Here is a 22,933-nt window from a genome sequence, read left to right on the forward strand (position 1 = left end):
CTATTTGGCCTATCCCACAACAAAATGCCTGAAAGTGTATTTATTGCAAAGCCTAATGACTGTGGATTAGAGAGTTGCAATAAGGTTTTGGTAATTATGAGATATGTCTATATACTGGATATGTCTACCATATGTGTTTAATGTCTCCAGTGGCCTCATGCCCAGCACAGTGGCTTGGGTAAGAAGCTAGCACGTCTGCCTAGTACCACTAGGGTTGACAGTTTGAATCCCAGCAATGGCACTACTTGCACATAGTTATATATTCTCCCTGTGCCTGCATTGGTTTCATCTCATACTCCAAAGACGTGCTGGGAGTTTAATTGGCTCCTGTCTAAATTGGCCCTATTATGTGTATGTATGAATGTGAGGGACCTTAGACTGTAAGCTCCTTGAGGGCAGGGACTGATGTGAATATATATGTAAAGTGCTACATACATTAATGACTCTATATAAATACCTGTAATAAATATATATAGCACACATCAGGTAAACAAATATATCAGACTCATGTTAAATCATGTGGATCTTCAGCAATACAAAATCAACATTAAAAGAGATGAGAAATAATAAACAATATAGTATTCTAGATAATTACATCTATTTGTCTTTCAGGAGTCTCCAACTCAAGTAGTGGTCAAAGCTTTGATCATTATCACCACTGCAGTTCCTCCAGCACTGTCAGCTGCCTTGTCTACAGGAATCATGTATGCTCAGCGCAGACTAACAACCAAAGGAATTTTCTGCATCTCTCCTCAAAGGATCAATGTATGTGGTCGACTGAACATTATATGTTTTGATAAGGTAAGGCTGCAATCAGATTCCAGAACATTACATTGTTTTTTAAATGTGAGTTCCTCAATAATTATGTCATGGTTGTTTCCCTATACAAATGAATTCTTCATTTATAAGCTATGTACAGAACAGTGTAAATTAATTAAATGAATCTAGAAGAAATTAAATATTGATAGTAAAACTGTTTTATGTATTTTATAACAATTATTTTCTTCTTCCTCTTCTTTTTCTTCTTCTTATTAATTATTTATTTATTTATTTTACAACAGACAGGTACCCTAACAGAAGATGGATTAGACCTTTGGGGAGTGCTGCCTTCTCAAGGGAACTGGTAGGTTCCATACACTGGTGAACGTTTTTAACAGAGGTATAAGGACAATGTGTGAGCTCTGATGTAGGTAAAGCTGACATCTTTGTACAATGTTGGACATCACTGCTTTGTCTAGACATATGCAGCCTGAAGTCAGCTGTTTCCATCATCTGTGGTAACATTATTCACAGTGTCTCCATATTTATAAGCTACCAATTTTCCTAAGTCCTGTCACCACTTGAGGTCCCCAGGTGTCAATCCCTAAGACGTAAAAAAAAGGCTATGCTCAAATCATGTTACATCTTAAGCCCCGTACACATGATGAGAATTTTAGATGAATGATCGTCCGTTTTTGTTTTTGCATGCTAGTCTCACATCGAAAGTGAAGAGGTTACTAAAGTTCCAAAAATTCTTGTACGGCAGTATAAAAATTCAGAAGAGATGTAATATATTTGTATTGTATTTTTGGATAACTGTACTGATTAAATGAAAATTGTACAATCTGGTATCGTACAAAAAAATGCTCGTGCTTGTCCCTCGATCAATTTTGGATGAAAGCTGTGTAGTAATGATCAGATTATTGTACCACAGCCTTGAAAGCTGTATTTTTTGTACTGTTTTCTGATAGTGTGTACTAGGCTTTAGGATTCTCATATAACTTGCCAGAACACCAGAGAGTATTACATTTCATGTATATAAAATAAAATTAAAATGTAGCATCCTTTATATCATGGGAGGACTTGGCTTGGGGATAGTGGGACATCTGCCTTCCTGGGACAGTGCAAATAATAAATGTTGGACTGGTGGCCTGAGCTTATATCTACACATATACAGTAGCTATGTGCTGCCTTTTCAGACCTGCTATCACAGTGCATGGCAGAAGGAAATCATCCAGTTAGATTCTTTTGTGGCTCTGACACGTAATGTGTCTTAAAGTTTATAAATGATATGCCGCAGCTTTAGTCTCATTGCTTATCTGTTATGAAGGATGTCTCACGTTGTAAAGGCAAGTGGATCCTGGAGAAATCTTCATTACAGGAATGCCTGTCCTCTTCCTGTCTTTTAAAGTAATTCTAAAGTCAAACTTTTAATTGAAAAACAAACAAACATGTCATACTTACCTGCTCATGGGCCCCCTGACAGAGCTTCTGACCCCTCCCCTCTGCTGGTTGCCCCCATAGCAAGTGGCCTGCTGTGGGAGCACTCGTGCATGTTTGCTCCCGAACCGACCATTGACACACAGACTACGTCTTGGCGCTGAGCCCCCCCCCCCCTCCCCACCCATTTTTTCCTTGCTGGCTGTAATCGACAGCAGCAGAAGCCAATGGCTCCCACTTGTGTATATAAATTAGTGAAGCGCTATAAATATTATATCAAATACATAGTACGTTGCGTCGGTACGCCATATCCGGTTTCTAGTCACGTCACTTCCAGTCACGTGGGGACGCATGTCCGGACGCAGCGGCCATAATGGTTTCCCCTTACTTCATGTTACACACCTATGGGATGAGGTGAAAAGCTCTTTGTGACAAGGAGACAAATTAGAGGTGGAGTGGAAATCCTGTGATCCCCTGGTGAGCTGCCTGCAATTAAGGATTGGTCATAGAGGAGATCAATAGCCCTATGGCCCTGTGTGGGTCAGGGTGGGGAGGTGAGCAGGCATTGCTGCCATTGGAGGATATTTGAGCACTAGAAGTGAAGATCACTCTTCCTGTTTTTCACAAGTTGCACCTGTATGGACTTTATTTGGTTTATATGCACATTAACGATTTATGTGTGTGAATCACAATCATTAGTTTACTAAATTATATCTATGAATTATTTGGATATTTATTTATCACCTTATTATAATTTTTATCACGTATTGTTGTGAATCTATTAGTATATTTTTGATATAGCACTATGAGTTATTAATGGCACTATGTATTTGATATAATATTTATAGCGCTTCACTAATTTATATACACAATTTTGATCACTTATTGGTTTAAGTAGAGTGATAGCAGCTTCACATATAGGGTTCGTATCCATATAAAGCGCAGGAGGATACTTTTAAGCAATGGCTCCCACTGTTGCCCCTGAGCCAATAAGGAGAGAGAAAGAGAAGAGAGCCTCTGCTCTTGTGCATATCGTTGGATCAAAATCAGACTTTAGGAGGAGTTGGTGGGGAAGGGGGCGGGAGTTGTACAGAATGCATTAAGGTAAAAAACCTCCTGTCTTTAGAAACACTTTAACTTCAGGTGCTGCAATGAGCCAGCTTCCTTCTCCTCCATTGAGAAAAGTTATTTCACTGATTACACTGCTTATAACATGATTTATGAATGGGAGAGAAATTCCTACGACTGATCAGAATTTCCCTCATTCACAGATTGTAATGCATTTGTGTACTCTAAATTTATCTTTAGTGTATTTTTTACTGAAATACTACTGCTTGATAAACCACTGTGCAAATAATATGTGCTATAAAAAATTGGAACTACCAAGATTTTATTCTTCAGGATCCAGAAATCATCATTCAGAAAGTACATAATATCTTGCAGATCTTTAGTAATCTTTAGGCATACTGTATATATACTAGCAATGCAAAAAATGGCTCTGGCAGCAAAAGGAACACAATGCTAAGCCCGTATTATTCAACTGCCAATTGCCTGAGCCTCTTCTAACCACCACAGTAAACTATGTATGACAAAGTTTTTCTTTTCTGAAACCTGTTTTATGAACAACTATCACTCTCAATCTAATAAAGGATATTTTGTGAAAGAAACTGAATGATTTATGTGAGATAAGTTGGAAATATCAAAGATTCACTTGCTAGCAAATGATTTTTGAAAGTGAACAGTGACACTGAATTTGTTTTTGTTTGTTTGTTTTTAATGTGTTTCCATTAGTTTCCAGAAAATTCATCACTTTACATCAGGCGACGCTTTCCCTTGGAGTCCCCTTCTCGGAGCACTAAGCTGCTGCCACTCTTTAGTTTCAATTGATGGGAACCTACAAGGAGACCCACTGGATCTAAAAATGTTTGAAGGCACAAAATGGGTAAGGATATTTTTCCATATCATTTTATTTGGTTTGTGAATAAAATTTAGATGTCTACAGACAGTAGTAGCAGAACAATTATGAAAAGCACAAAGGCTAATTGGTTAGTACTTCTGCCTGGCAGCACTAGAGTCATAGGTTTGAATCCCAACCATGACACCACCTGCCTTGAGTTTGCATGTTCTCCCTCTGCCTGCATGGGTTTTCTCAGGGCATTCTGGTTTCCTTCCATACTCCAAAGACATGTTGGTAGGTTAATTGGCCCTAGTATGTGTATGAATGTGAGTTAGCAACCTTAGATGTACACTCCTTGAAGGTTAGGGACTGATGTGAATGTATAATACACACTATATTGCCATAAATATTGTGACACCCCTCCAAATCATTGGATTCAGAGCTTCATGGAATGAGTTTCCATGGCTGAGCAGCTGCATCCAAGCCTTACATCACCAAGTGCAATTCAAAGTGTCGGATGCAGTGGCATAAAGCATGTGGCTTTATGCTATCCTATCCATCATCACCAACAACTCCACTATCACTCCCGCCCCGCAAGCCAAAGTCCTTGGCGTCATTCTTGACTCGAACCTCTCCTTCCAACCGCATGTCAAATCACTCACAAACACATGCAGGCTCCATCTTCGCAACATTGCCAAGATACGTACCTTCCTCACCCTTGACACCACCAAACTTCTAGTACACTCCCTCATCATCTCACGCCTTGACTACTGTAATTCTCTTCTCACCGGCCTACCCAAGTGCAGGCTCTCCCTGCTCCAGACCATCCTGAACTCAGCGGCTAGACTCATCCACCTCACCACCCGCTCCACCTCTGCCACCCCCCTCTGCCTCTCCCTCCACTGGCTCCCGATTGCCCAACGCATCAAATTTAAACTCCTAACCCTGACCTACAAAGCCGTTCACAACACTGCCCCTGACTACCTCACCAACCTGATCCCCAAGTAGCGCCCTACCCGTACCCTTCGCTCCTCACAGGACCTCCTTCTATCCTGCTCCCTGGTCTCCTCCTCCCATGCACGACTGCAGGACTTCTCCAGGTCCTCCCCCATCCTCTGGAACTCACTGCCCCAATCCATCAGACTGTCGCCTTCCCTCTTCACATTCAGGCGCTCCCTCAAAACCCATCTCTTCAGGGAAGCCTACCCCACCCTCACCTAACGGCCATTCTCCCTCTTTCCGCCCACCCCTCATTCCCCTCAGCCACTTCCTACTGTACCTTTACCCCCTCCCACCTAAATTGTAAGCTCAAAAGAGTAGGGCCCTCTTACCCCTCGTACGTTGTTTGTTGTTGTTGTACTGTGCCATGTATTGTCCCCCCCTCTATTGTACAGCGCTGAGCAAACCCTTTGGCGCTATATAAACTCGAAGTAATAATAATAATAATGTGGCCACTGGACTCTAGAGCAGTGGAGACCTGTTCTCTGGAGTGACGAATCAGGGTTCTCTGTCTGGCAATCCGATGGACCTGTCTGGGTTTGGTGGTTGCCAGGATAACGGTACTTGCCTGACTGCATTGTGTCAAGTGTAAAGTATGGTGGAGGGGGGATTATGGTGTGGGGTTGTTTTTCAGGAGTTGGGCTTGGTTCCTTAGATCCAGTGAAGGTAACTCTTAAGGCGTCAGCACACCAAGACATTTTGGACAATTTCATGCTCCCAACTTTGTGGGAACAGTTTGGGGATGGCCCCTTCCTGTTCCAACATGACTGTGCACCAGTGCACAAAGCAAGGTCCATAAAGACATGGATGAGCGAGTTTGGGGTGGAGGAACTTGACTGGCCTGCACAGAGTCCTGACCTCAACCACATAGAACACCTTTGGGATGAATTAGAGCAGAGACTGTGAGCCAGACCTTCTCATCCGACATCAGTGCCTGACCTCACAAATGCACTTCTGGAAGAATGGTCAAACATTCCCATAGACACACTCTTAAACCTTATGGACAGCCTTCCCAGAAGAGTTGAAGCTGTTATAGCTGCAAAGGGTGAGCCAACTCAATACTAAACCCTATGGTCTAAGCCTGGGATGCCATTAAAGTTCATGTACGTGTAAAGGCAGGGGTCCCAATACTTTTGGCAATGTAGTATACATACAGTATATGTAAAAGCTCTGCGTAAATTGATTAAGCTATATAAGTACCTCTAATAAACAATATTAATAAGTAAGCCTTAAGAGTGATGCCAAGCAAAAGTTCAAGGGATTCCAGTCCCTTCACAGAGAGGAGAATATTGCTATATTTAGCATACGCATTACAAACAAATATCTGTGCACATGGAAACAAAGCACTGGTATAATCTAAATTAACCAGACTCACGGTACATTCTAGTGAGCTAATTTCATCTTGTTTTGCATTTCCCTTATCAAATGATTATTGGTTGTGTAATTTGGTTGGGTACTTTGGTTAAAATGGGGAAGAGAAAGGATGTACTATATTGTGTCTATAGTAGTATGTGGTGTGGTATATTGATAGAGATGTAGAAATGCTGTTACATGCTGAGGATGGGTGACATGTTGGGAAGAGTGTTGCAGAGTTTGGCTATGTGGTACTAGAAAACTTTTTTTTTCACCCTTGAATAGTTAATTGTTTTGTTATGTAGTATAGTAAACTGGTGGTTGAACCTAATAGACATTAGTATTTTTTTCAATCTCATTAGATATATAACTTGTGCATTCTGATGAATCATCTAATTTCAGTGATAGAAATTTCCTTCTGTATTGGACAGGCATACTGCTTGCATTGCAAACATGTTTTCTTTTAATTAAAAGAGACAAGTATTTACTAAAGTGTTTTTAGACCGTACACCCTAATTTTAACATGACCTCAATAATAGCTTAATGGGTGTAATGATTGACATATAGATCAACACAAACCTTTTAGCATAGACCTGATGTGAACGTAGTTGCTATTATGTAGGTGCTGTCATAATTTAGTGACTATTTTTCTGCACAGTCTATGTACAATATGTTACTGTTAAATTATTTATTTTAAGAATAAAGAAATTAAATTATTATACATGTGTAGTGCAGGCAACATATGTCCATAAAATGTTTCACAGCTCTGTCTTAGGCATAGAAAAGAGCAGTGGTTATGTCCCATACCAATGCTAAGTAATATTTAAGTTGATCCAATTATAGCAATTTTGATTTTAATTTCAGGGTTACTGCATTGATTACTGTTGACATCAATAGCTCTCTTGACACTGCTTCACTGGACACTTGCAACAGACATACCTATTATTTCATAACTTCCTAAAGAGTCTTTAAATTATAACTTTTTTAATACATTTTTACAGGTATTTAATCAATCAAATTCTGAAAATAATGAAATTGCATCATCCAGCTTGGTTATAAAGCCTGGTCAAGCATGCAATTCTGTGAGTTTAAACCCTTTATTATTTGTTATCTGGTCCTGAATATGGAAATTCAATATTTATAAGGCATTCTACAAAATTTGAATAGGTATTATTTATAATTTCTTTTAATCATTTAGGGTCCAGCAGAAGGAATAGCAATCATCCACCAGTTTCCATTTTCCTCTAGTTTACAGCGCATGTCTGTAATCACACAAGAGCTTGGACAAGATAAACGTGTAGTATATATGAAAGGAGCTCCGGAAATGGTGATTCAATTCTGCAGGAAAGACAGTGGTAAGAAACTTTTTTACTGTGCAAAGGAGTAATCGTTTAAAGGTGTGGAACTCTAACAGAGTAGAGTAGACATGAAAAAACTCTCATAACTCAAACTCTGCAGCAAAGACAATAGTAAGATTTATTGTCCTATCTCATATTATGTATCATCATAGGTTCTGTTTACACAAAATGCTATTATACCATTAGGGAGCTCTCAAGTACCCGAATATACATTTTTAGTATACACCTATTCTCTTGGCTGACACAAAATGGAGAATTAAATGGTAAACCACCATCAAGCCCCACAATGAAGACTACTAGATTAGTGCAAAATCTAAACTCCTCAGTACATTACAGGCCAAGAACTTCTGCATTCCCAAACATCTCACAAATCTCTTTAAAACTCAGCTAAGGCATTGCTGACAATAATTATCACAACTTTTGACTCCCGATTACCTGCTTTTGTAGAAACAACAAATTTGAACAAAAACAGACACTTAATAGATGCACAAAGGATTCATGCTGACAGCAAGAAACTTTTTACTGTGCAAAGGAGTAATCATTTAAAGGTGTGCAACTCTAACAGAGTAGAATAGACATGAAAAAGCTCTCATAGCCAAAGCCAAACCACTTGCTCAATTAGGATGCTACTAAAACCTTTGATTTTATTTCATAGGCTCATATTTAATATCTAAAAGAGACTCTGTCAACCTAAAAAAAATCCAGTTTAAAGATTCATAAGAAAGAAAAGTAGTATACTTACCTCTCCGGTGCAGGGGCGGATTGTCCATTTGGAAACTCGGGCAGTGCCCGAGGGCCCGGGGTCAGTAGGGGGCCCCATGAGATGCCCCTGGTAACTTTTTAATAGGCTTTTTTGAGTTTGGGCAAGGGCACAGGGGCCCCATGATCCCCTATTGCCTGGGGGCCCCATGAGTTGTCAGTCCTCCCCTGCTGCAGTGACCCAAGTAGTTTACCTCCCTTCCATTCCAGTGTTATATTTCTTACTTATGGGAATGTCACTTGCCTCGGGGACACAGAAATTCAATACTCCTAGAACTCAAGATAGTGTCAAAGGCAGCAGTGCAGGAATGGAGGGGAGGCATGGGTTAGTATACTACCTCTATTCTTTCAGGAACTTTAATCTTGATATCAATGACTGCAATGGATGTCTTTCTCCACTAACCAAAACTTCGATGAATTTATTGTTTCTACTTCTTACCTAACTTATTATTGGTATTTGTATTATTGGTAGTTTTTACCCACCCTGAAATTCATATAACCTGTTTTTACTACCACCTTTGAATACCAGCTTGTGTGACTTGTCAGTCAATATGGGAGAAAATTAATATGTTAAAAGAGATGCCCCCATTACCCCTCCTCTGGCTTGTTTTATAAGCCCTCATATTAAGGATTTGAACCAATCCAACAAATAACAGATATTAGTACTGAAGGCTGGGCTCACAGAACTGATTTGGTGAATAAAAAGGGGATGTTATGAAGACTCACTAAAAGCAACGGAAACATTACTGTTTTTTCCCAAATAAAAAAGGTATTCTACAAAAAGCTAGGTCAGATTTAGTAAGGATTAATTTTGGTATACTGTAGTCTTGAAAAGCTCTGAAAAAGCATACAATAAACTGGGAGCTAATTACCATTTTTGGGTGGACTGATCCTTTAATATCATATTATGTCTTTAATGTATAAAATGCAGTAAGTACAACATTTGAAATACAATAATGCCATCTGATAAAATAGCAATATACCCTCATGTGATCAGTGAAAGAAAAATAAAAGAAAATGTTCTGAGTTGTTTTAAGGCTTTAGCTTAAGATTTCTTTTATCTAACCAAAAACATTTATGAATGACCCATGCTCTAATTTTTAAACCCAATTAATAATAAAATTTATATATATATATATATATATATATATATATATATATATATATATATTGGATATTGGGGCTTCAGACTTCTTGCATATGGATGCCTAAAAACAATTTTTTAGGCATTTGGCCTTTTTTTTTACTTTCCTAAATGTGGCCGAAAAAAGCTAAAATAATTTCTACGTGCATGTACGTGTATGCGCAAGAACACGCAAGACACACGTTTATTATACAGCCCATTCTCGGATTTTTATGCAGGAATTTTTTGCCAAGAACATGTACCATGTGCAAGTACCCTTACAGTCGTTAGATGTCTAGGTGTGTTGGCTGCCTTCCTTTTATTTTTTCAGATTTGGTTTCCTTTATTTTCATCTCCCTGTCCTTGGAGACAGTGCTTATTCTTTGTGTTGTATTTAAGGAGGAGCAGGGTTGTCACCCTAGGATAGGAAGTGAGTTAGGACTAAAGAATACCTTACATCCCCATAACATAGGGAGGGTGTTTTGTAGACCACATAGCTAGCTGGAAACAACAGGAATATTAGTGCAGCAGAGACAAAACACAGAAAGTTATTAGCTCACAAGTTTATTAACAGACCAAAAGTTACAAAATGGAGAAGTGTGTTAGAGTTTAAAATAAAGTTTGTATTTTTCTGTTTTGTACAGTTCCAAAGGGCTTTTCTAGTGAACTTCAGTTTTACACCATGAAAGGATTTCGAGTTATTGGACTGGCTTATAAAGAGCTGGAAGAAGAAAAACTCTGGAGCAATAACAGCTTCATAAGGTGTGATGTGCTAAGTATAAGCGTTTTTTGTGGAAACAGCTAATTAGTCCTGAACAGTACAAACCTTCAATAACAATAGGGTGATGTCAACCTGTCATTATGATGGAGATCATTATTACAAAACTGACACCATTCTGTTTACTTAGCATTTTCCACTTATTTACATTACAATTAATTGTGTAGAGCTACAGATGACATACAATAGCAAAGTGTTAATAATATACTTAACTCTGATTCATTTGACTTGTAGTTTGTTTTATAACCAGCTTAAGCAAACACACCTACTCTAGAAATAATATATTCTATATATACATTACTCATATCTACTAAACTGGCATAAATATCAATTGTGTCTGCAGAAAAATAATTACTGTTCAGTTTCAGACAAGGATAACCAAACATCCCTTTATTTCAGGGAGGATGTTGAATCTGATCTGGAATTTCTTGGTTTGCTTATATTGGAAAATAGATTAAAACCTGAAACCAAACCTGTTCTGCAAGAACTGAGTGCTGCCAACATCAGGACTGTCATGATCACTGGTAACCCTGATGCTTTACATATATATTCACAGTTAACCTTTTTGTATCAGTTCATACTGACAGTATAACATATAAAATAATTTACTGTATATGTTCATTTTTTTGCATTATACATGCTAACATTTGTACAATAAATCATGCACCACTGTAACTGTACTTTTCTAGACATTCATATTGTCATCCACAGCCTTGTATCGCTAAAAGTAAGTTGTTGTTTTTTTTTTATTTAGACATGAAAAGATTCTCAGGGTAGGATTATACTTCTGCCCCCCTAGGGGAATTTCCCTCTTACCTATAGTCAACAGGCTAGATTTAGTCTCACACATACAATATCAGACATTATAGACTTAAAAGGCAAGTCAACTCTGGGGGGAAAGCCTGGAAGAGACAGTTTTCCTGTTTTGTGTTAGCTGGCCTAGCATAGAAAAGCTAGAAAAGTACTGAAAGCAGGGGCGGACTGACCATTTGGAAACTCGGGCACTGCCTGAGGGCCCGGGGTCAGTAGGAGGTCCCATTAGATGCCCCTGGTACCTTTTCATAGGCTTTTTTGAGTTTGAGCAAGGACACAGGGGCCCCATGATCCCCTATTGCCTGGGGGACCCGATGAGTTGTCAGTCCACCCCAGACTGAAAGTATTACCCTTACTCTAGTTCTCGGTATATCGAGACATAGTGTATAAACTAAACGTACACTCTACCAGCTCAAGAAACTGCTGCTAATAATTACTATATCCACAGCTCACAGTACATTGCTGATGGTCAGTGGCAATAATGATCTTTACTTTTGTAGTCAATGGGAAGAATCTGCTCCCCCTCGCCTCGTCCTTGCAATTACCAAAATAGATCATTGGTGTCAGTCGTTACTCATTTTAAGAGCAGTAGCTGCTCTTTGAGCAAGGAACCCCTAGCAACCTCTGGAAGAGCGCTAGTTGAGAAAGACTGATCTACACTATTCCCCCAACAAACTGTATAAACCATTTAGGGGCAGAGTTTGTGCAGTTTTGGGTAAACAGCCAAACTGCACTTTTAGGTAGGCAGTCTGGAATATTTTAGTAAATAGGGGAATGTGTTACTTACAATCAGCAATGTATTTTCGGGTTGCCTGTGCCATTGCTTGCAATCTTGCTGCACAAGGCCATGGTCTATGTTGGCTATGCAGAAATCTGGCCTTAATGATTCACAATATGGACTAGGTTGCTGAATCAGGGAATTATCTCAAATCTGTAACTGCAACAGATTGCTCACAGGCTGACTTTCCTCAGGGTGGAGAAATGAATGAAAATATTAAAAAGATGTATCCTGATCTTTCTCCTTTTTAATAATTAGCACCCTTATCTCTACGTAGACAAAATATACATTTAGCCAAGCAAGGCATACATGTTTATGAAACAATCCACAAAGTTGACTTTTAAATTAAAATAATAAACATATAATAGTATTGAACCCCACCCCCCAAAAAAAAACGGTGTGTTTCGGTCAGAACGTCCAGCAAGGGGCTTAACCATTCGGGTGCTTCGGTGATGGTGGATTGAGTGAACTCCGCTTTGGGCAATTTAACAGAAACTTTTCTGAATATTTGGATTAAATGATTATTTAATTTGATATAGATTAGTGCTTCAATTTTTATTGTTTATTATATAATGGTATTGCACAGAGCAGCGCCAAACCTTTTCTTCTGTGATCTTGGCTCCTCCTCTTCTGTGTCTACCCCCATAGCAAGCACTTGCTATGGGGGCACTCGTGCAGGCTCGATCTCAAGTCCATTGACACACAGTGTGGCTCAGCCTCACCCCTGCTCTCTGCTCACTTAATTTCACTGACAATAGCAAGAACCAATGGCTCCCACTGCTATCAGCCAAGCATTGAGAGAGGGGAAAGAAGAGAGAAGACCAGCAGATATGTACAGCGCACATACAAGACTCAGGTAAGAATTTGGGACAGAGATGGGCACTGCAGGTGAGGAATGGCATGGAGATGGAAATGTATTAAGATAAAAACATTTTACCTTTAGGACTACTTTAAGCATAGTTAAAACATATTCAGCCACTCTCTGAAATCTATCAGCACTTTCAAGTGTACCTTCGAATTGGATGCCAGTCAACCTTGTCACCACACTGCACTAAGGTTTAATGAACCCATCATAGCCATAATTATGAATTGCCACTAATTCTCACTCATCCTATTGTTGTAAAACAAAGGTAATATTGTCTATAGAGCAATTTCTAATTTGTAACGGGTCTTTTTTCGGTCTGGCATGCCTGTAAAGACACAAATGCCAGAGTTGCCAAATTGCCGGTCCAGGTTTATATCCAAATCAATGAGATTATCTCATGTCACAACACAATATATTTTTTTTTTTTACAGGTGATAATTTACAAACAGCTATAACAGTGGCAAAGACATCTGGCTTAGTACCCGAGAACAGCAGTATTATCCTTGTAGAAGCTGAAGAACCATCTGGACTGAGCTCTGCAAAAATTTCTTGGCATCCTGTTGAAAACCAAGAACAAACTTCCAGTTGTACCGAAGTATGTTTAGTCATTTATTTCCTGTTATAGGGAAACCATAATAACCTTTATGTATTATTTTACACATTAACATTAACACATTTTTCATTTTTTAAACTTTTTTGTTGGCGACTGATGTGAATGTATAATGGAGGGAAGTAGGAGTGGGTACCTGTCAAAACTAGATACTCACTCCCCCTACAAAAATATGTTCTAAATATGGCAGAGGAGTGGGGAAGGAGAAGGAAGAGAGGAACTTCCCGTTTTGGGTGAAATTCTGTTTTTAATACTAGTAATACTATATTAATTGGTGCACATCTAAAGCTGGCTATAGATGGTTCATTCTTTTTTTATTAGTCAGCTGGCTATAGTGTATAACGTGCAGCCATCAGGACTATGTAATGTACAACAGTATAGTAGTCATAATGCAAAAGTCAGGACTATAACACTATTACACAGCACAGCTTGCGCAATGCAATGTACAGGAGAAATTGTCCCAGATGTGTTGGTGGTCTGCAATCAGCAATGTGTTGATGGGATAGCATTGTCACCTCATTTAAGGAAGAATTCAGAGAGAGCATGCAGAGCATGTATTTAATATTTACTCACACTAATACACTATATTGCCAAAAGTATTGGGACACCCCTACAAATCATTGGATTCAGGTGTTCCAATCACCTCCATGGCTACAGGTGTATAAAATCAAGCACCTAGGCATGCAGACTGCTTCTATAAACATTTTTAAAAAAGGAATGGATCTCTCTCAGGAACTTAGTGAATTTAAGTGTGGTATCATGATAAGTTGTCACCTGTGCAATAAGTCCATCCGTGAAATTTCCTTGCTACTAAATATTCCACAGTCAACTGTTAGTGGTATTATAACAAAGTGGAAGCAACTGGGAACAACAGCAACTCAGCTATGAAGTGGTAGGCCACATAAAATGACAGAGCGGGGTCAGCGCATGCTGAAGCGCACAGTGCGCAGAAGTCACCAACTGTCTGCAGAGTCAATAGCTAAAGACCTCCAAACTTCATATGGCCTTCAGATTAGCACAACAACAGTGCGTAGAGAGCTTCATGGAATGGGTTTCCATGGCCGAGCAGCTGCATCCAAGGCTTACATCACCAAGTGCAATGCAAAGTGTCGGATGCAGTGGTGTAAAGTATGCTGCCACTGGACTCTAGAGCACTAGAGATGTGCTCTCTGGAGTGACGAATCACACTTGTCCGTCTGGCAATCTGACGGATGTGTCTGGGTTTGGCCATGGCCAGGAGAACGGTACTTGCCTGGCTACATTGTGCCAAGTGTAAAGTTTGGTGGAGGGGGATTATGGTGTGGGGTTGTTTTTCAGGGGTTGGGCTTGGCCCCTTAGTTCCAGTGAAGGGAACTCCTAAGGCGTCAGAATACCAAGACATTTTGGACAATTTTATGTTCCCAACTTTGTGGGAACAGTTTGGGGATGGCCCCTTCTTGTTCCAATAAAGCTGTGCACCAGTGCACAAAGCAAGGTCTATAAAGTCATGGATGAGCAGGTTTAAGTTGGAGGAACTTGACTGGCCTATACAGAGTCCTGACCTCAACCCGACAGAACACCTTTGGGATGAATTAGAGCAGAGACTGCGAGCCAGGCCTTCTCGTTCTACATCAGTGCCTGACCTCACAAATGAGATTCTGGAAGAATGGTCAAATATTCTCATAGACACACTTCTAAACCTTGTGGACAGCCTTCCCACAATATTTGAAGCTATTATTGCTACAAAGGGTGAGCCAATACAATATTGAACCCTACAGACTAAGACTGGGATGCCATTAAAATGTATGTGCTTGTAAAGGCAGGCGACCCAATACTTTTGGCAATATAATATATATATATATATATGTATGTATATATAAATATGTAAAAGTGCTGCATACATTTATGGAGCTATATAAGTACCTGTAATAAACAATATTTGTAAGCAAGCCTTAATGGTGATGCCAAGCAAAAGTTCAAGGGAATCCAGTCCCTTCACAGAGCCACAGAGAGGAGAATATTGCAATATATGGAATACACATTACAAACAAATATCTGTGCACAAAGAAACAAAGCACTGGTATAATCTAAATTAACCAGATTTATGGTATATTCTAGTGAGCTAATTTTATCTTCTTTTGCATTTCCCTTATCAAGTGATGATTGGCTGTGTAATGAGTGCAATCTGGTTGGGAACGTTGGTTAACGTGGGGAAGAGAAAGGATGTACTATATTGTGTGTATAGTAGTATGTGATGTGGTATATTAATAGAGATGTAGAAATGCTGTTACTTGCTGAGGATGGGTGACATGTTGGGAAGAGTGTTGTAGAGTTTGGCCAGGTGGTACCAGAAAACGTTTTTTAAGGTGACAATTATTTGTATTTCACCCTTGAGTAGTAAATTGTTTGTTATGTAGTATAATGAACTGGTGGTTGAACCAAACATACATTAGTCTTTTTTACAACCTCATTAAATATATAACTTGTGCATTCCTATTAATCATCTAATTTCAGTGATAGATTTCCCTCTGTACTAGACAGGCATACTGCTTGCATTGCAAACATGTTTTTTTTTTTTTAAAAGAGACAATTATTTACTAAAGTGTTTTTAGACCTTACACCCTCACTTGAACATGTCCTCAATAATAGTTCAATGGCCTTAATGATTTACAATTCATATAAATAGGTCAACACAAACTTTTCAGCATAGCCCTGATGTAGGTAGAGTAAATTTAGTTGCTATTATGTAGGTGCTGTCATAGTTTAGTGGCTATTTTGCTGCACAGTCTACACATTTTTTGTTATTTCTTTGCAATTCTTATTTAGAACTAAGCATTTAATACAGAGTGGTCCCCAAATTCTGGTATGGTTTGTAGGATTTCTAAACACCAGTCCAGCAGTATCTGCTCCCTTTGTGCTACTCTTGCTACCTAACTGTATTTTCATAGGGCTGCATAGGAACACAGCAGGGATGAGGTAGCAGAGTGAATATCTCTTCTCATTAAGCTTTGTGTGTAATTTGAGCTTTAACAATTCATTTTTATAAAAACAGTATTTTTTCAGGGAAGCCATTAAGATTAGTCTAGTAAACATGAACAGAAGCTTAGAGCTCGACCTGATGACTGGAAAGAGTAAATGTGAACTACTCATATACTATATACCATATGTATCTAACAATCAGAAAAATGAAAAAAAAATCTTAGTTCGTTAAACTTTACAAAACTATACACATAGATGCTATAAATTTCCTTTAAGATGCCAATACTATTAGCTTACTATGAAACCAGTGGAAATCTAGGGTGTTGTGAATAAAAAACAACACCATTAAAGGTTTAGGCATAGAGCTATTCTCTGCATTTAATATTTTGTAACTCTCTGTTGTCCAGATGTCATTAAATATTAATATTGAAGGACGAACAATTTTAGAGGAAGCACAGGGCGACTATCATTTTGCCATGAGTGGAAGGACATACCATGTTGTCTTGCAGCATTTTCAGAGTTTGCTACCAAAAGTAAGTTTTTTTTGTGGACAATGATAAGCCTTTGCTACATATTTTGACCTTGGATCCTGCTGCTCCAGGTCTCAATCCCATTCACTCATTACTGCTGAATGTGTCCTCCAGAGCCTGCCAAGCCCAACCTGGAGGCTGCACCCCCCCCCCCCTCGATCTAGGAGTCCCCTCTCAGGCACTGACAGTCTCCTCAGCTCTCCATCTTCCACCGACTCCTCTGTCAGCCTGACTCAGACGTTTGAGTCAGAGATATAGTCAGTGATTCATGATACCTACTGTGAATGACAGAACAGAAAAATACATACATACATATACATGTATACCATTTTTGCTTTTTTGCAGCTTCTCGTGAATGGGGCTGTTTTTGCGAGAATGTCGCCTGGACAAAAATCCAGTCTAATAGAAGAATTCCAAAAACTAGAGTACGTTTTGTAGCATTTTACATGTTTATTTATAGAGCTTATTGGCAAAAAAGTATAACACAGCTGACGATTTAATATACTGTATTTAAAACATTTTTGTGTTTGAAAAGGACTAGGATCCTTAACTTCTTTTTCTAGCAAGCAGGAATGCTGTGTCACCATTGTAAGGACAAATTTAAAAAAACATGAAAAAAATTAGGTGTGCTTTTCAGGTTGCTCTTGAACTGGCTTCCCTAATATGAAGCATGTTAATGCATGTTAACGTACGTGCGTTTACATACTGAACAGGTTCAGTTTTAACCAACTCTGCAAATTTAATATGATTGAGGAATAAGGAAGACAAAATAATGTTACAAAGCTCAGGAAGTACACCCCCAGTCACCCTCAGAGGTGCTCTCAGGATTATGGCTGCAGTGGCTTATATAAACTCAGATAATGGAAAACTGAGTACATTTCTAACTTTAGTACAGTTGCTTTGTTTGCTTCATAGAATGAACTCACTAAAAGCTTTTAATTGCTGTCTGAAATTGCTTTATATAAACAGACATTAACTTTGACTTTGTCAATCTCAACAGCTACTATGTGTGCATGTGTGGTGATGGAGCCAATGATTGCGGAGTAAGTATTAATAATTGTTTCCTTTTCTGTGAATGTTTTATGGCTCATGTACACCACACTCTCTGTTACCAGAATAGTTCCGCATGCACGTTTAAATGCATTTGTATTGAGATTGTGGCATGTTTGCAGTGTGTTTGGGGTGCATCTGGGATGTGTGCCTTGCCATTATTTACATGCATTTGTGAGGTATTCACATAGTACAAGTACATTTATGTGTGAATACAATTGAGCATCCTGTACTTTTTTTAGAATGCATGTGAAAGCACCACAATGTAAACAAATGTAAACTAGGCTTATTGAAACACATTCATTTTTCTTGCATATGAATTCAACCTGCATTTAACCTCCCTGGCGGTATGATTATTTCAGATTTTTGGTGCTGAAAGCGGTACCATTATTTTGCATGGAAATATGTATTTTTTTAATTGTAGGCCTGTAATTTTTAGGAAAAACTCACTGAAATCTGTCCGAACAAGAGTCTAGTAAACATCCCGGGTATGATAAAATTTGAAACACAAAATCATAAATTATAATTTACCACCAAAATGAATGTAATAAAAAAATGACATTTTTTAAAATTTTTAAATTTCCCGCCACCGGCGGCGGCGGCGCCCGTACGTCCCGACGTCACAGGGACAGGACACAGAAGCCGGATGCCGGCATCGGCCGGAGGAGATGGCCGGGGACGCTGCAGGGGACACATCGTGGGAGCGCTGGGTAAGGTAAGGGAAGAACAAATGCCGGAGCAGTGCCACATGGTATTCCCGAGTGTAGCTCGGGGTTACCGCTCTTGGTACTGAAATGTTACACTCGGGAATACCGCTAAGGAGGTTAAAAATGTATTCAACTGCATCTAGTATAAATGAGCCTTAAAAAGAGGGAGCAAGTTTAGGGCACATTTACACCAGATGCATTGTGGGAGTTTTTTGTGCGTTTAAAAAAGTACAATATGCTGCATTTTACCACATGTATATGTACCACAGTGCACATAAAGCATATACATGCACAAGAGCACGCCACAAATGCACGTCAATGGAATTCAGTAAAAAAAAAAGCCTAAAAATACACTGCCAATGCACTGCAAATGTGACAAAAAGCACCACAAGAACATTATGAACTCATTTAAACATGCATGCAAAGCTACACACTTTAGACAATTTGAGACTCCCCTGCTGTGTTCACATAAGTAACATCAGATATCTTAAAGTTGAACTTCACTCTCTCAATCAACATTGATTATTTTTTAATCCTTATGCTGCTAGCATTAGTAAATAGATAGGAAAGTATATTATATTTACTTGTTTTAAACATTTTTTTACATTTCTTCAGTTACTTCCTGGTTTCTATGTCTAGGCAAATTATGTCAAACATCCTAGGAGCCTTCAGGAGGGAGGGAGGGTTCTCAGCTCAGCCAATGCCTGATCTAAGGGCAGATGGATTCCAGAATGTAAATGCTACATGAATCAACTGCCCTTTCTCAAGATGGCCACTGCCAGACATACAAGGGGGTGTTTTTCAAAATCAATTCTCAGCAAAATAAAGCATGGAGACATGGTTGGATGGCTGAGATTGCTTTAAATATTAACAATGAATTAAACAGCATGTTTGGTTCGTGGTGCTCAGATGCAGTGCAGTTCCACATTAAGTTTCCTCCCTACTAAATGAACAAAATACAGAACAATACTTGTTGCCTAATTCTGGATCATTTAAGTGAACGTAAGTGAATTTACATTTACTTAAATAACCCAGAATTAGGCAACAAGAATCAACAAATGAAGGAAAATGAATTGATGCAATTATAGTTGTTTGCCAGTCAATTTGGGAAATTGCATAATGACCATAGTTGTTTGTTTATGGTCATCCTAAAATGAGATCACAGGATCTGCTTCCACTTGGTATTTAAATTGTCATTCTTCTGTATTCCTTTGTATTGGTATTGTCTACTTTTGTTTAGGCTTTAATTATACGCGGGTTTTCCACAATGTTTCTAACAAATCATTAATAATTACCTTTACATTCCAGGCTCTAAAAGTGGCTCATGCTGGCATTTCACTGTCTGAGCAAGAAGCTTCTGTTGCCTCACCGTTTACTTCCCGCACTCCAAACATAGGATGTATCCCAGAACTAATCAAGTAGGATGAGAAACACTTCATTTATTTATATAGTTTCATTATTGTGTTAAATTCCCAGTAAGATTTTGTTACTCTCTATGCCCCTAACTTCATGTGTTACGTTAACAGCCAGAATACTCTCATCAACTGATCTTCCTCTTTATAGCACATTGTATAAATACTGTAAATGTTGCAATAGAGGATCCATAAGGCAACCAGTGACACTGTCACCAGCTTCTATTGAATTCTTTATTGAAAATTCTGGAAATTACCCTCCAGGGAGGGGACACTGGAAATTCAGCACAACGCAGTTCCCTGCTTGTAAGTTGGTAAGGAAAGTGGAAAAGTAGTGCTGGGTCCATGAGGTTATTTTTTTGGTATTGTTATTTTACCTTAAGGTATTGATGTTGATGTAGCTGATCTGGTTCCTGGGGAGCAGTGTCTTCACCCCAGAGGATCTCCATTGTCCATAGTGTAATGTAACAACAATGTAAATTGTGCCACACCACTACTAAAAGGTCCAGAAACAACTTCTAATAAGTAGGAGAAAGACAACCAAGAGTGTCCAGTGATTTTTGAGACTTCAAAACCATCCTCTTCACCAGGGCTTGAGATTGAAGATGAGGGGGGAAATTGAAAGACCATCCTGTTTGTTACGGGGGTCTAAAACCACCCTCGTCATGAAAGCTTGAGATTGAAAACAGCATAAAAGGACTAGAAATGAACTGCATATAATGCTTGTAATCACACTGGAATAAATGCCATTAAAGGTCCATTTGACTTCTAGTAGATTTATATTGTTTTTAATCCCAAACCCTGATGAAATGCCCACTTTTGGACCCCCAGAATGCATTGGAATCTTTTCAATTGCCCCCCTCATCTTTGTTAGAAAAAAGTTGTGTCTGGACCTTTAAGCTGTGGTATTGAAGTCTACAGTTTTGTTATATTACACTGCTCATAGGTAGGACAGGGAATGAGGACAAATCTTCCAGTGGAGACTCATACATGATAGACAACCCATTAATAAAGCTTTGCTTCCTTCCTAATAAAGTGCCCTTTAAGCTATCATTGTAAAATAAAAAAAACACTTTTCCAGAAAGACATTATGGGGTTTATTTACTAAAGCTGGAGAGTCCAAAATCAGACTCCCTTCTGCATAGAAACCAATCAGCTTCTAACCTCAGCTTGTTCAATGAAGCTTTGGCAATGAAACCTGGAAGCTGATTGGTTTCTATGCAGAAGGGAGTCTGATTTTGGACTCTCCAGCTTTAGTAAATAAACCCCTATATGTCTAATTTTTTTAAAGCTGTTTTATTGATTACCATTGTTTTTCTTTATTTTGTAATTGGTCATGATATTTCTATGAAACAACATATGTCTGTAGATTCTAAAGGCTCCAGGAACTAGTTTATAGACCCCTTCAGCTGGGGGATGTGTCAGTGCTGCTTTTAGGTAAATGTTAGTGTGTTGGAAGAAAACAAAGAAGGGGCGCACGCTCCTCGTGTATTACCATGATAAAAAGGAATTTATTTAAAATGACAACATGACAACAAAATTCCTTTTTATCATGGTAATGCACGAGGATGCTTTCTTCCAGTGCCATCAAGATTCTCCAATATTTAGAGGGCTGCACCCCAACAAGTGACTGTTACTGTGGTCCTGGGAGGCTTACCAACTTGAGCGCTTGTGTATGTTTTTCTTTCTCTTGAAAATGTTAGTGTGTACTTTCAACCTTCATGTGCTCGAATGCACCTAGAAAGTGAATGTACATAGTGAGATGCACTGTGCTGTGCAGTACAGATTATGATTGCCATAGAAGCAAATGCAGTAGCTTATTTATGCAAACAGAAGTAATGATCAGCAGCAATGGAAAGGAGAATGATCTATGAAGATATCCTAGTGCTCCCCACAAGGGCCAACGAAATTTTGCCCAGATCACTCTTATTCAGTGCTGAGGCAGCCAGGCACACAGCAACTGACACTCATCCAACTCAGTAAACAGTCTAGCTGTATTCTTTTGATGCTTTATTAAGAATTAGAACTGGAATAGGGGCAGGTAACTGTGGGATACTCCAGCAACATTCAGTAGTAAGTTGAGGACACCAATCTTCCTCCTAAGACAACCTATCAGACTTGTCATATTGTGGCGGATTTTTTTTTTCTTTTAACAAGTCGGCATCATCAGGAAAACACTGGATGTTTTGATTGATGATGGAACCATTTTTGCCACCATGATTTTGGCAAATCATGGCATTCAGAGTGCATTGCGCTGTGATTGGCCAAAACATTGCACCTGACCTGTGGTTTGGTTCATTGCTTTGGAAAATCATGGCTCTCACAATGCACAGGGGCACTCAGCAGGGGTGCCCTTTGTTGCCCCAGCTTTTTGACCTGGCAGTGGAAACCCTGGCCATCATGGTCCAGAAACCACTAAACAGCTCATCCACTCCCTCATCATATCATGACTCGACTACTGCAACTCCCTCCTCACTGGCCTGCCTCGCCGCTGGCTATCCCCACTTCAGTCGATCCTGAATACAACTGCCAGACTCATTCACCTTACCAACCGCTCCATCTCCACCACCCCCCTCTGCCAATCCCTCCACTGGCTTCCGATTGCGCAACGGATCAAATTCAAAATCCTAACACTGATGTACAAAGCCGTCCACCATACTTCCCCGTACTACATCACTGACCTAATATCCAAGTACCGCCCAGCACGCACACTCTGCTCCTCACAAGACCTCCTTCTCTCTAGT

General features: G+C 39.2%; 1 protein-coding gene across 1 annotated transcript in view; it reads left to right on the forward strand.

Annotated features, from left to right (window-relative positions):
• The window catches only part of LOC149445013 (putative cation-transporting ATPase 13A4), a 77,590-nt gene that overhangs the window by 36,861 nt on the left and 17,796 nt on the right, over positions 1–22,933 (forward strand). Inside the window, exons 12-23 of the mRNA XM_089654307.1 lie at positions 613–801; positions 1,062–1,123; positions 3,991–4,141; positions 7,450–7,530; positions 7,647–7,803; positions 10,333–10,450; positions 10,866–10,990; positions 13,354–13,517; positions 16,898–17,023; positions 17,366–17,445; positions 18,021–18,063; positions 20,086–20,195. Of these exons, the coding sequence (XP_089510433.1) occupies positions 613–801; positions 1,062–1,123; positions 3,991–4,141; positions 7,450–7,530; positions 7,647–7,803; positions 10,333–10,450; positions 10,866–10,990; positions 13,354–13,517; positions 16,898–17,023; positions 17,366–17,445; positions 18,021–18,063; positions 20,086–20,195 (1,406 nt within the window). The remainder of the gene's footprint in view (positions 1–612; positions 802–1,061; positions 1,124–3,990; positions 4,142–7,449; positions 7,531–7,646; positions 7,804–10,332; positions 10,451–10,865; positions 10,991–13,353; positions 13,518–16,897; positions 17,024–17,365; positions 17,446–18,020; positions 18,064–20,085; positions 20,196–22,933) is intronic.

This window comes from Staurois parvus, unplaced genomic scaffold (assembly GCF_062004578.1).
Source record: "Staurois parvus isolate SC_StPar_1 unplaced genomic scaffold, SC_StPar_1.0 ptg000750l, whole genome shotgun sequence".
In the NCBI taxonomy this organism is placed as follows: domain Eukaryota; kingdom Metazoa; phylum Chordata; class Amphibia; order Anura; family Ranidae; genus Staurois; species Staurois parvus.